The sequence below is a fragment of the Kwoniella dejecticola genome, chromosome 1 (assembly GCF_000512565.2).
Source record: "Kwoniella dejecticola CBS 10117 chromosome 1, complete sequence".
NCBI classification, from domain to species: Eukaryota; Fungi; Basidiomycota; class Tremellomycetes; order Tremellales; family Cryptococcaceae; genus Kwoniella; species Kwoniella dejecticola.
This window is the reverse complement of record NC_089301.1, coordinates 3,579,656-3,593,617: the sequence shown is the minus strand read 5'-3', so window position 1 is coordinate 3,593,617 and position 13,962 is coordinate 3,579,656. Positions and strand designations below refer to the sequence as shown.

General features: G+C 47.8%; 5 protein-coding genes across 5 annotated transcripts; 3 read left to right on the top strand and 2 right to left on the bottom strand.

Moving 5' to 3' along the window:
- Positions 1 to 1,843: 1,843 nt before the first annotated feature.
- Positions 1,844 to 3,691, top strand: I303_101320 (uncharacterized protein; the record flags this gene model as incomplete). The annotated part of the gene is made up of 8 exons (XM_065968318.1): positions 1,844 to 2,041; positions 2,446 to 2,573; positions 2,644 to 2,733; positions 2,799 to 2,863; positions 2,922 to 2,989; positions 3,050 to 3,247; positions 3,318 to 3,467; positions 3,527 to 3,691. 8 exons carry the CDS (start codon positions 1,844 to 1,846, stop codon positions 3,689 to 3,691), a joined length of 1,062 nt encoding a protein of 353 aa, XP_065824390.1.
- A 584-nt stretch (positions 3,692 to 4,275) lies between these two features.
- On the top strand, positions 4,276 to 8,776 carry I303_101319 (uncharacterized protein; the record flags this gene model as incomplete). The annotated part of the gene is made up of 17 exons (XM_065968317.1): positions 4,276 to 4,306; positions 4,379 to 5,625; positions 5,686 to 5,817; positions 5,866 to 5,905; positions 5,966 to 5,985; positions 6,038 to 6,245; positions 6,297 to 6,495; positions 6,548 to 6,643; positions 6,698 to 6,824; positions 6,889 to 6,978; positions 7,047 to 7,325; positions 7,385 to 7,412; positions 7,465 to 7,553; positions 7,605 to 7,679; positions 7,738 to 7,744; positions 7,813 to 8,017; positions 8,074 to 8,776. 17 exons carry the CDS (start codon positions 4,276 to 4,278, stop codon positions 8,774 to 8,776), a joined length of 3,576 nt encoding a protein of 1,191 aa, XP_065824389.1.
- Positions 8,777 to 9,095: 319 nt separating this feature from the next.
- On the bottom strand, positions 9,096 to 9,951 carry I303_101318 (uncharacterized protein; the record flags this gene model as incomplete). The annotated part of the gene is made up of 3 exons (XM_018404687.1): positions 9,096 to 9,165; positions 9,252 to 9,334; positions 9,439 to 9,951. 3 exons carry the CDS (start codon positions 9,949 to 9,951, stop codon positions 9,096 to 9,098), a joined length of 666 nt encoding a protein of 221 aa, XP_018267341.1.
- Positions 9,952 to 10,878: 927 nt separating this feature from the next.
- I303_101317 (uncharacterized protein) lies at positions 10,879 to 11,712 on the bottom strand (the record flags this gene model as incomplete). The annotated part of the gene is made up of 4 exons (XM_018404686.1): positions 10,879 to 10,982; positions 11,085 to 11,387; positions 11,461 to 11,565; positions 11,631 to 11,712. 4 exons carry the CDS (start codon positions 11,710 to 11,712, stop codon positions 10,879 to 10,881), a joined length of 594 nt encoding a protein of 197 aa, XP_018267340.1.
- Positions 11,713 to 12,682: 970 nt separating this feature from the next.
- Positions 12,683 to 13,807, top strand: I303_101316 (uncharacterized protein; the record flags this gene model as incomplete). Its single annotated transcript, XM_018404685.1, has 4 exons — positions 12,683 to 12,728; positions 12,804 to 12,905; positions 12,970 to 13,659; positions 13,722 to 13,807. The coding sequence occupies 4 exons, from the start codon at positions 12,683 to 12,685 to the stop codon at positions 13,805 to 13,807; spliced, it is 924 nt and encodes a 307-aa protein (XP_018267339.1).
- Positions 13,808 to 13,962: the final 155 nt, after the last annotated feature.

Below are 13,962 nucleotides of genomic sequence, written 5' to 3'. Positions count from 1 at the left end.
GGCTAAAAACGTTTTCTACGGTATGGCAAGAGTAGGCCTTCAGGCTAAGGTTATAATTGTGAACCCCGCTCCGGGCCGTATGCCATACATGGAGATCACTTCGGAGGAGACGGTGTGTGGTTGTATGGTGTCGATGACGTTACTAGCACCACACAAGACCTTCGGGCATATGTTATCGAATCTGACAAATCTTGATCAGATCTCGATCAGGACCACGTCGTCCGTTCACTTCCACTTCGGCGTCGGCGTTGACGTTGGACCCTTGGCGTCACAGGTGCGGAGTATCTGCGGTGTCAATCAATATACATCATGCGGTGCAGATCCCTTTTACCTTGATATTGCAACAGACCTGCAGTACGATTCACAAGCACGTAATTTTGTAAAGCAAAAAGCAGGAAAATGATCTACGGTGTACGTGTTTTGCTTGGTTGCATAGGTACCCGTACTTGTCATATCGGGTCGATCTGCTTTTTAACTCACTAAACATTTTATTCACTTTCTTTCGAGCTAAGCTAGCGTGATGACCAAGGAAGATCTACGCGCATCTGATCACCATCAATTACGCAACGTGTACGAGTACTGTATGAAGGAATGCCAAGTTTTACCAAGCACCATGTCCAAGTTCACAGAGTGGGGACAAGTGGGTACGAAGCCATCGACACTGTCAAAGCTATAATTCCCTTAAACGCCTCCTGCCGTTTCTCGTCTCTCCAATCTCTATACTTCTGTACGGCATAGGGCATTTAAGCAAAAATACGTACATAGGATTTATGCGAAAAAAGGTCAGATTCAAAAGCCGGACTCTTCGGGGCTTTAAGATTACATTTTAGGATTTGATTGATTGATTGATTGACCTTTTGGTCCCTTAAATCCAAAGTCCAAAAGTGTGATTCAGATTCATAATTTGTGCTTGTGCTTCTCAGTGGATTCTTGGTAATCAGATATCAATCGATCGTTGATCGACTGTCGAATGACTCTCAACTTTGACTTGAGCATGGCTCTTCACTTGTAACACGTAGAAATCAAAAATACTCCGACTCTTTTGGGTTGAAGTATTGCACACACACACCAGCGTCATTGGCGGTACCTCGATCAAGATCAGTCGAGTATTCCAGCAATCGAGAACGATTCATTGAGTGAGACATCATTTCAAGCATCGATAGAAACACACCACAGTTACTCCACCAGATTACCTCGCTGTGCCCTTCGGCCATCTTCTTTGAACCGGCCAGCACAGTAGCAGAGGTCATAGCGTGCCGTTTCAACGGGCCGCTTCGCCATCAATCCAAAGGACCCTACCAAGAGAGTAGGACTGTGCTGCGTAGGAAATAGGGGATCTGGCATGATTGGATCTTAGTTGTGCTTGTGACATTTTGCCGATATTTAGACTGAACACAAGGAAAAAGAGATCTTGCGAACTCGATTCGGTTCTCGATTACAAAGACGAACACGAGGCAGAGGGATAATAGTCAACTCGAAACAATAGTAAAACTCCAACATCGATACACGTTACACGATACACGATAGATGATTTCATAGCTTCACCCTTGATTGTTCATCCTCCATCCATCAACGATCAACATCCGACAAAGGCGCTTTGAGGATCAGTCTCGGTCTTATATAATCAATCATCATCGTTCGGCCCCCGAGTATTGGATATTCGAACGCACAGATCTCTGTCAGATTCCCATAGATATATATAGACGGTCGCACAAATTACAACCACAAGAAATTCATCTCGCCTCGAACCCACTATCTGCTGTGGTGAATTGCGGAAATCGTCACCTGAACATTCGACCAACTCAATCGTCCCGTATCCCCTATCCGTCTCTAATTCCCCAGGATGTCCGTCTCGCGGACGAGTAAATCGGCTCGACGCACGCCGACATCACCATATGGTCAGCCCAGCGGATCGTCGCAATCGTCATTCGGACCTCCAGGAAGTTCCGGCTCATCGAGAGCACCAGGTACAGGAAGTAGTGTCTCGAGTCAAGAAGAATTGGGATTATCAGCTTGGCTGGCTTGCAGTGCAGATCAAGAGGTAAGTTTTACGCATCATTCCATTTATGCGATGCTGAGCAAGATCTCTGGATTTTGTGGATGTCTTGATGGGATCTGGGAGTTTGCTGCGAAGAAGGATAAGCGCAGCAGTGTGTTGGTTGGTCTCTCTCATGTCGGGAAAAGGGCAAGGGAGTGACGTAGTCCTGCTTTCTGAATGTGGATCTGACACGGACCTCAAGGGACTGGAAAGGGGATCTGAGCGTGCGGAAGGGGAAATCGGCGATGAAACGCACTCCCACCTTTAGATTCATTCTTAGCGTTTCAAACCAACCAAGAGAGAAAAGCGAGATCGGCGCTTACATCTGACTTGACTTTCTCATTCCTTGCCCCACTTTGCCCCACCCTCCTCGACACACATGGTACGCGAACACGACGGCGAGATAGGCGCGAATCGGTTATGTATCGGAGTCTATGCAGGAGATCCTGGGTTATACGCCGAACGACCTGATAGGCAAATCGTGTTATTTGATATTTCATCCTGATGAGGTTCCGATGTTGAGGGAGATACACTAGTGAGTGTGGATTGTGGAAAACGGTCGTGATGTAATGAAAAAAGATCTCTGAAGCCTAATTGTTTTTTAGCCAAGCATTAGCGGACGAGAAGACTGCCTGTGTGGCTTACTATAGGGCACTACATAAAGATGGGTATTACGTTGAGTGCTGTTGTTCGTAGTGAGTTTGTTTCAGGTTTCATGGACAAAGAGATGTGCCTGTGCTGAGTTGAGGCAATCGCTCAGCTACACCGTCTACAATATGTCTTTGGCGCTGTATACTCGAGCTGTCGATGGTCAGAGGACACTGCGTGAGTAGCAATACTTGAAGGCTTGTCCTTGAGCTAACTCATCGTAATGGACATATAGAACAAGCCCTCACTGCTCGTGAGGTCATTGAAGTGTCGCCCTCTTCGAAAGGCAAATTCGCGATAAAGGTGTGTTGTATCGATACCAAGCGACGGGAAATCCAGCTTACCGATGCTCCTCGTGTTCAGCGCTGGCCAAGTTCATCTAAAGCCCCTTTGCAATCTTCGCCTGACTCAACTTCAATATCCCTCTCCCCGCCGCCGCCGGATCATCCTTGGCCAACTCCACAAAAACCGTCACCGAGAACTTTCTTCATACTTGACCGATTCACTGACACGAGTCGAGTCATGTATGTCAGTAATGATGTGGTTATCAACGGGTCGAGGGTGAGTCGGCTTCTCGATTACGATTTCTCGCCATGGAGGAGGTTGCTTATCTGCATGCGCCTTATCTTAGCTGAAGAATCAATCGTTTTACTCTGCAATACGGCCGTCCGACCGCTCACACGTAAGAAAGTATATTGAATCAGCGAAACATTCGAGTCCCATCATGTTCAATGAAAAGCGTTCAGGCGGACATGGCTATACCTCGTTCCACGTGCTCAAGGTGAGTCTAGCATCAAGCATAAGGAAGGAGAGACTTCTCCCTAATGCGTGTGGTTGCAGATTCCGGATTTACCTCCTCAAGGGGAGACTTGGCCTCAAGGGTCCGACGAATCTGAGAGATCAATGCCTGGACAAGAGTTCATACTGGTTGAAGGTATCTTCACAGCTTCAAGTGATGGTCTAGCTTGTGTCATATCTCGCATCCTCCCCAACAAGCGGCGCTGACGCGGGAGACAGCAGAAGTGCGTCTGGCAGACCCCCAACCAACAGGACGTTTCGATATCATGAATAATGTTTGTTGTAATCCTAGTTCTCATTCATGCATTGTCATTCGTATCCGTATGAAGTGAGCCCATATGTGCGACTACTCGAGTACTGCCACCTTGAAAAGCGTCGTTTGCTTTTTACTGGAGCAGATGAAAGGATAAGTATGTAAGCTGGGAAAGCGCTTATCGCCGTGCGAATTCGGAGGATATAAATAGCCCACCTAGATCCTGTTTCCAGGGTCAATTCGATTTTAGTCATATCTGACCACATGGCCGTCTATTAGTGAAACTGGCTAATTCGATTACCTGACCACTTTGACGCTACTCGTGAAGCCGAGAGTCTGGAAACACAGCATTAATTGATTATCACATCAACTGCAACCAAGCAGATCAACCCTTATCTAGCCTGATTTCTTCCCGGAAGATGGGAAGATGCCATTGTCATAACACCCAAGTCTGATCTATCTTGCACACTTTGCTCTACTCATATCTGCGAATACCATCCATCACCCAGTGACAGGCCCGCCGTTGAATATCGACGACATGACGACTGAAGAACCCAAGAAGAAGCGTCGTAAGTTGAAGCTGCTAAGATGAGTGAGACCTCGAGGCGACAGACACTGACTTCTCTTGGCTGTTGGAACAGGTCAAAATGTAGCATGCAGTTGCTGCAAGCTACGGCGAATCAAATGTGACCTGCAAGATATCCTCGTTGCCTTACCTTCATCTTCGAGCTCACCTCCACCTCCCTTGAACGTCCTAGTCGAGCAGAATCCCGACATAGAATGCTCGAATTGTAAGAGGAAAGGATTGAAGTGCGATACGCAGGGGATCAGAGAACCGACGAAGCCGAACAAGGGCGGAAAAAGGATAGACGAAGCGAGGAAGATCTACGGAGGAGACGGGCCGAGGAGAAGTAGTGAGGCGAGCGAGAGTGTTCAAGGTGTAGATGATATAGGATCGGATCCTCTTGAATTCTTCGACAGTCACCCCTTTTTCCCTTCACAATTACCCAACAGTACGCCTCTCCCAACCAGCCATGCAACCGGAAATACTGCATCACAATCTCAATCTCAAAATGCAGATCAAGCTTCTTCAACACTTTTCGATCCATCTGTCTTGGAATCTCTCGCCTTCCCTATCACCGCTCTTCCGTCCGAAAATCAATCTACAAATGACCTTTTCCCACCACCACCGATAATCACCACCCAACCCCCTGCTCCGACTTTCATCTCCACTGACACACCGAATACTGCGCCTGGCACATTCCAAGAGGCCGCGTCGATATGGCGGCAATTTGCAGATTATAGGAAAGGCGCGATGCAGCATGTTCAAGCTACCGGTCAAACACCTCGAGCACATCTCGCTCAATTAGCAGAGGCAGATCATATTTGGGATCAGGGATTGCAGGATCGAGTGACCAGCACTATTAATCATATGAAATTTCTCGCCGAAGCGTCCGAAAAGACTGGAGGAGGGACGTTTCCGACCTCTGAGTGGAAATCAATTGAAGACTTGCCTGATCCCTTCAATGCAAGATCTAACCTACCGATCCTAGACTCCTCAGTACCCACTCCATCAAGTTTCGACCATTTGCTGACGCCGCAGAATCTGTTGGGCCTGAATGATTATTTAAAGCAAGGAGATTCGAGGAAGAGATCAAGATCGCCTTTCAGCGATGATCACCATCAGCTAGATAGTCGCAAGATGTTTTTACTTGCTGAGAACCCTTGGAAACTGTGGTCGGAAGACCAAGAACAAGCCCGAAGACAGATGATCAGCTGGGGAAGGAGGGAAGCTGTATTTGAGCAATTGGCGGATCGGGCTCTAGGAATGGCTTTGAGCAATCACTTGGTCAAAGTATTCTTCCAAGCGGTCCATCTCTCTTATCCTGTACGTGAACTCTTACATCTGTGTTGTCAAGCAGAAGAACTGATTTGCTTGTTTGAATAGGCAATCAGCCCGGAAGCATTCTACCTCGAATGGGCGAAAGCCGGTCAAAGATCAGATAGGATGACTCCTGCTCAAGAAGCATTATGTGCGGTGATCGAAGCTTGGGGTGCTCGATACTCGGATTCACCCGTGGTACGTCACGCAGCTCCTACGCAGTATGTCATGCTGATCAATACACAGATTCTCGGTGTGAGCGAATCGTCAGCTATCGCTCCGAAAGGTAAGTGTTCTTTTCCTTCTGCTATCAGCAAACGAGCTGAGTTGAATCACTCGGCCTCAGTTATTCAAGCCGACGGGACGGTAAGTCATACATTCCCCTATTTCCGGAAGCATGCTGATTCTATATTTTCAGTTCACTCCCGGCACTCGAGCCAGAACGCACTGGGGGAAATCTCGAATAACAGCCTGCAAGGCTTTGCTGAAGCGAGCTAAACGACTCATTGACGAGAATGGCGTCTTCACCAATCCCAGCATCACTGGTGTTCAAGCTTTGACCCTTTACAACCAAGCTCTACACATGACTGATCAGCAGGTTGTGGACAAGGATCATTGGCTTCAGAGTGAGTCTTTTGTCCATCTCTAGGTAATGGTACTGAGGATCATAACTCTAGGTCGAATGATACATTCCATCATTACCGAGCAAATGCAGCTTCTAGGTTTGATGTGGACATCCGAAGGACCGATAGTCACGGATGACAACGAGGCGGATATCAGTTTCTCTCAGCTGCAAATGAAACAGAGACGACTATTCTGGACCAACATGGTTTCCGATGCCTTCTTTGCCGCGTCAATCGGTCAACTGCCTAAAATGTGAGCACAATCTTGGCTTGTGATACTTGAAGACTGATACAACTGCTATCAGTCCGCAAGAAGATGTCGATGCGGCTGGGGAATGGATCGAAACTGTTCAAGAGAGACTACCAAATTCGACCTTCAAGCTTTTGGCTTTCTTCTTACAGTATGTGTGCTGATCTGTCATGAAGAGTACGAGCGCTCACCGCCGATTTCATAGGATGAATCATCGACTAGGACTAGCAGGTCGCGAAGTGGCGATTAAACTCGCCTATCCATCCAGAAAGAAAGGCGCAGCGGACATAGACAAGATATGCAATGCGGTCCGCAAGATATGGAGAGATGTCGTACGTTCAACTGCAGATATAGCGTATAGCAGTGACGCTCATGAGTACTTTATTGGCTTTGCAGAAAGGGCTTAGCAGGGATATCAATGCGAAGATCTCCCTGTACCTCGAATCCTGTCAGAAAGACGATCTGCTAGGTTTCTCGCCTCTCAATGCAAGCTCTGATCTCTATCTGATAGGCCGTCGCTTCATTTGCTGATGCAGTTGCTCATACATTTGCAGTTCCACGCAAACCTTCGACTATGCTGCCCTTTCCTACTACTGGTAATGCATCAGTTGATCCGAGATTTACTGGATTTCTGGAAGACCTTACCAGTGGTCTCGGCAAGCATCACGACCCCTTCCGACAGTACCTCACATTCTTCACCGTCCTCATCGTCGTCTGGCCAACAACGATCTTTCGTTCCTGGTATGAGGAATATCGAGCTTCTTGAGCGACTAAGCAGGGAGAGTGTAGATGGTCTGTTGGCAAATTGTAGAAGTCATATCGGAATGCTCAAGGTGAGCGAGCAAACTCCTTGCATTGTCTGATAAAGCTCCCTGACTGACATCGCGTCCAGTCTATCTTGCCCACAGGGGTCATTCAGTGTGAGTGGATTATATAACATTGGCAATCAGTTAAAGGCTAAAGAGTTCACAGCTGCATCAATCCTGCTGAGAGTATTGATGTCGATGGCTCAGCTTTTGTCTGAAGTACCCACAAACGAACAGGGTTATCCCAGTAGCACTGTGAGTCGCCTTTCATCAGTATTCTTGGGCGAGGCTGATGTCAAGTCGCAGCCCGGTGGTTACGGTTGGACATGGGAAACCAAGCAGAAGAGCGTAGATACTTGTCTTGAAGCGCTACATCAGGTTGTGAGTTGATGGTCACAAATGCTAGTCGTTACGAAAAGCTGACAATATCCTTCTTTAGGGCTGGGGTATGTCTCAGATTCTTGTACTCAAACGTCGTCCCGACTATAATACTGATACTTCATGTTGAATCTAGCTTGGGCCGACGTAGGGCCGATTTGCGATTCCGTTGCACTGACCATGGAACGATTAACCCCTTCTCAAGAAGAAATTGCTGCATGGCAGACCAAGAACCATGCCTCACCCAGTCGCCCCAGCACGGAGATCGTACGAGCGAAGGAGGAGGACGAAAAGGCGAGCGAACAAGCGGTCAAATCAGTCCTAGCATTTTGGCCACCAACGTGAGTCCAGCGTCATTCTCCCGCTAAACAAAATACTGATCAACGTGACATTCCAGCTCCGTACCACAATTGATCGAGAACGCTATGCGCAGAAATCCCACGGCAATCCTGAATGGTCTGATGGATATGGGCAGAAACACACCGCCTAATTCGCAGTATCAGTCAAGCACATCTCTTTTCGGACCGCAAGCAACATCGACATATTCAGCCGAACATGATCCACTCAAACCAGTCCCTATCCAAAGTCAAAATGACCCTAACAGATCGATCATCGGCAACGTCGTTGGCGCCGTCCAATTTGGGGACAACATGACCAGGTATACCCAAGGGACTGACGGACAATCGATATTGGATAATTCTTACACATATCCTTACCCCTATACCGATGATCAACAACCGGATTTCCCACTTCCATTCCCCATCGACCACAACACCACCCTCAATTCCGATCTCGATCTGGCGAATGTGCAGGTGTCAAAACAGCAAACTCGATCAGAAGCAGAAATGTCGTTCGACGATCCTCAAAACATGGCGGATTTACAGGATTTCTTGAACCAGAAGAGCGATCGATTTATGGAATTTTATCAGTTCCCAGCGCAGAATCCGCATATCCCACTTGATGGTCTGCCCGATGCTCAACAGGGTCCTCGAAATCAGGTAGAGGTAGATCAGACGTATGATCAGGTAGACGTTGAGGCTTTCTTGAATGAGCTGGGTATTCCGCAAGAACCGATTTTCCCGCTGGACAACGCTTCATAGGAAATCGGGAATCAAGTCAAGTGTTAGTTGTGGAAGTGAAACGAAAAGGACATGTCAAATGAATTTGTTGTAATACGATATTGTATGCAGCAATGCGTGCCTTTTGATTTACACAGAAGTGACTGTATAGTGTAGTCGGTCATTATCATTCATCAAGGTGGTCGTAATGTCATGATACTTAAACAGCACTATTACTGTAATTCTTGAAAACTTCCTAATCTATTGTATGAAGCCGTACGTTCTATGCTCTGCTTGTCTTGGACCCGTACAGGAATGTATAACCCTAAGAATCCCATAACTATTCCTGTGATATCGAAAACTACTTGGAAAGTGGGATAGTCACTCTTTTGTATTCGTTATTGTTCCTGTTGGAGGCGATACCGAATGTACTGGGAACAATCATCAGACATCAGCGGCGATTCCTCATACTGTACGGGTGGAAGACGGTAAGTTGATGGCATACGACATGACTTACACAGTCGGTCTATCGTGTGAGTCATCTTCGTTAACGGTCACTTCGTACGAGGTATCATCAAGTGATCTTTCAAGTATGTAGGGCTATCATTAAGACGGAAAACTCAGCTTCATTCTAAGACAAGGTACTGTAGTCGACTTGACATTTCATGAAGTCAAGGATGTATGTGAGGGGGTGAGAGACTCACTTGAGGAGTGGTCAATCCAGCATATTGTAAGATAGTATAAACGAGATAAGGACCTTCACCGCCATCCCACTCCAATTTGACGGTATCGCCGTTCTTGACTTGTGAAGGGAATTTGTTAGTGTAATGTAATCCCTTGGTCTCGGTCGCGGACGGTTTGGAGCTTTCGGATCTAGTTGCGGATGGCGAATTTGAGGCTGAGGCCGAGGCTGAAACCGAAGGTCGGGATGAGGGTGTTTCTTTCTCATCGTTCTCATCGTTCGAAGTTCGAGTGACTGAACTTTCTTCGTCTGGAGAAGGCTTTGGAGAAGGATCTTCCTCTGCAGTACCTGTCGCAGTCGCAGTGGGGACAGGCCGGTTTGTTATCACCGATTCACCTGAGTCTGGACGAGCTTGGACGGAATCTGTCCCCGACATCGAGCCGGTCTGCTGTCTTTGTACGAGGGTAGGTGCTGATAAGACCACAGGAGTAAGGGTGAGGGATAAAGCAGCAACGACGAGTTTGGTGAACAACATCGTGTATAGTGTATGCAATGGGTTGTTTAGCTAACGGGTCAATGATCCAAGGGTTTCTAGGTTCACTTGATCGAAGTTGAGATTGGTTTGAGATGTTTATTGCTTGAGAGGGAGACACATTTTGCTTGCATCTTGACCTGATTATATACCTTGTCAAGGTGTCCTCAGGCTGTGAATTATTCTTTTCGAAGATTGGATTGATAAAGCAACACGACCTGGTGCACAGGCGAATACATACAACACACAGGTCACGATTCCAAAACAGGTACAGCATCCCACTAAGCTTCCTTTTGGGTTGTTATTCCCTAAGCCCAGCGGTAGGGCGATGAGCTTAGACTTGAGTATACCGTTAGACCGAAAAAGATAGCCTTTAGACCGGTGAAAGCCAAACGGCGGTATCCGTTTTTGCGATGATCATTGATAGAGTGATCGGTGCCTGGCGCAAGTGTACCGGATTTCAGGTGTAACATCGCCTCTTGGCGTTTTGCGATGAACAAGGATCACATATAGGGGCTGTGTGGTCGCGTTTCATGCTTTTAGCGTCATCAGTCGTCACTTTCGGTCAGCCAAGACACCGCTTGATGGTGGAAAAATACGCTATCTGAGCACAGACAGCCCGAAAGTCGTTGAGGGGTAATTAATGTCACATGGCACGGTGACCGAGCTGCTCACTCAAGGGATTATTCACCTTCCTCAAAGGAAGCAAACGAAAGTCACATTAGCCGAACATTGATTGCGGCGGGTAGCACGATTACTCAGATCTGAAGGTGAGTGTCAAGATTACTAGTTTTTCATGGAACTATTCATACATACATGTCAAACTATTGATACAGCTTCGATCATCCGTACAGTCTGTCCCTCCTCATCACTGTGGAAATCTAGCTCTACCCGTGCCGTGAGCCTCCCTCGCCGGCGAATTCCGCAGTCTTATCGTGTTAAGCTAAATATTGCGCCAAAACACAGGGTCGCGGCCACCAGCATCGGACCATGAATACCACGGATATCGATGGCTGTCAATCTGGTTGGTAAAGCTATTGCAGGGATGACTGTTAGCGGGCTCTGCAGGTTTAGAACTGAACGCGATTTATGGTTACTCGATTCTTGCAGTACTAGAACACATGGCTCTAACTCACCGTCGCTGGTCTTGTTGTCCCCATTGTTCCTATTCCTTCCAGCTGCTCCTGCTGCCCCCGCGCCCGCCCCTGCTCCTGCAGCAGTGCCAGCACCGGTCCCACTCGAGGTTGATTTTCCTGAGCCTGAAGAGGAAGACCCCGACTTGCTTGAAGAGGAGGAACCCGACTTGCTTGAAGAGGAAGAAGACACGCTCGATCCGCTGCCGCCCCGTCCACCGCCACCTGCCGATGCTCGGCGACACCGCTGATGTTCAGGTTGTATCACTTGTTCGTCCGAGTCATCATCGGCCATCAATTCGATATCTGCATGGAGGTCAGTCCTATGTATCAACGAACTGATGAACTGATAGGTCCGTCGAGGAAGATATGGACATACCGCAGAAGGTCATATACTCTCCATCGACCGCCTCTTCTCCTTCCTCGTAAGCGAGATGCGATCGATCTAGCTCGATTTCCCCACTTTGGTCCACAAGGACATGTTCTATGCAACCATGATCAGTCGCTGTGGATTATCATCACCAAGCCAATCTACCAAGCGCGACTTACCTGCAGGATCGATCTCATCAATAGGTAAAGCTACGCCCAATTTCTCGATGGGAACAGCCCCGATCAAGCTATTCAGGCTCATCGTGAGTCCGACTAAGTACAAAATGCCAATTAGGCGAGTCATGGCAGCGTGTATTGTGTGTTGTGTGTCGTGTGTACAATAACTGAAACCTGGCTATGAGATGTAGTAGTATTGATGCACTGCGGATGTTTCAGATTGAGATAAGATAGAAGACATACTGCGGATCAGTTAATACATACTGCCAAGGGAGGCGAATGACTTTATACACGTCCTTTCCTCTGATCGTCAATAGTCGAATGTAGGGTGGAGCGGAGTTGACCGAGAGTATGACGTTTAGCGTTCCAGCAAACCCTACATCGTCTTACGGCCGAGCGTACCTCAGTGATGATTGGGGCTGAGGCTGTGTAATTGCTCGGATTCTACGGGCTGCTGAATCAACAGAGGGCTCTTTGCTGGCATGGTCAGCCGGAGATGAGGAAGATCATCCCGCCGAACGACGGCTTGATTTTCGGCATGGCATGATTACAGGAACAAAGAGATCGTCAAGAGGAATGGCGGAATGAGGAAGCTATTCGCCCCGATAAAAGGCTTCGTACTAGTCACGTCGAGCCGCTCACGACCCAGGTGATTCCTCTGACTTGAGAGAGGACACGGTCTAGGGAGGAATCACTTACGCCGTTGTCTTATCTGTGCCTTATGATATCACTCAAATGCTATTCGTGAACACATTCATTCGTACTTGGCACAGCAATTCAAATTTGCCTATCTTCATACTCTCTCTATCTTAGGGATAGGGTATGAGAATAACCGGATCACCTTCGTCGTACAGCATGTAGGACTGGCAGATATAGCTCGGTAGATAGATACATATACAGGCCTTCAGACTCATGCATCCCCTTTCAGATCCAATCTTCCTCCTGATGTATGATAGACCGTAAAATTATCCGTCAGAATGAGGAGCAACAATATCGTCAAATCATCGATCGTCTTTGTCTTTTGGGCGCTACTCGCTCTCAGCGTTCAAAGCGTCATGGCCCTTCCGGCTAGTCTTGAAGAGAGTGACGCGGAGAGCTTGGGTGAGTCTCACATTTTATAGTCTTAGCTAGCATCATCACCCGCGAGATCGCAGCTGAGCCCACTTCTTTGCGCAGGTATCAGATCGAGTGAGCCTGACGCATGGAAGAAGGCGGATCCTGGATATGAAGCGCGAGATGAGCTTTCTGACGTACACGATGATATATACGATCTATGCGGTATGTTCCTCTTCTGATACCACGTATCAAAAGGACACGAAAGCTGATCAGAAGACACGTTCAGAATACATCAACGTGAATCCCGAAGTAGACCACAGACATGGCATCGTCACCGATGGCTATGAAAATACCCCAGCCGAAGTAACCTCAAAGATGGCAAATTCCGAACATTTACCAGACTTCGGCGTCCAGCGAATCTGCAAGAGACCGGCTGGATCTTCTTCTTCCTCATCAGGCTCAAGTTCAGGCTCAAGTTCAGGCTCAAGCGGGGGAAGTAGAGGATCAACCGGTTCGAGTGGATCATCTGGCTCGTCCGGCTCAAGCGGTTCAAGCGGTTCAAGTGGATCTCGAGGTGGTGGTTCCGGTTCTTCCGGTTCGTCTGGATCTTCTGGATCATCAGGAACAAACAGAGGAAGCGGTTCTAGCTCTGGCTCCTCAAACTCTGGGTCAAGTGCAAATAGAGGTGGGACCTCTGACGATGGAGACGGAGATGCAGATTCCGATAGTAGTTCAGGCTCAGGTTCAGGCTCAAGCGGGAATTCAGGTAATGCGAATTCGAACGCCGGTACCATTGGATCTAACCCTGGACAAGCGACCGTTGCTTCACAAGCGAACAACGGCGGAACTGCTGCATCAGCTCGCACTCCGACTCCTACTCCTACGACCATTGTTAGATCCAATCCGACTGATGGTCGTGTGACCACTACGACGAGTCTGATCAGTGCGAGTGCGACAACTTCGTCCACAGCTAATGGTGAGTCAAGTAACATATTCTAGGCCTAAAGCCAAGGAATCAGGCTTATGCTTCGTCAATAGCTGCTCGAAGAAGACAGGTCTTCAGCACTCAGGGCTCCATTAGTGTCGTGCTCTCAGTTTTACTCGTGTACATCTCGATTTGCTAAAGAAGTTTGAGATATAATTATACGCCTGTAGCCTTCCAATATGTCGTCGTTTTGTTGTAATCGTTATTAGTCCAGTTGTGCTTTCTAACATACACATACACCAAGTCCTGCTATCATGTGCCATTATAACTTGGAAGAGCTACGCTGCATTCAGC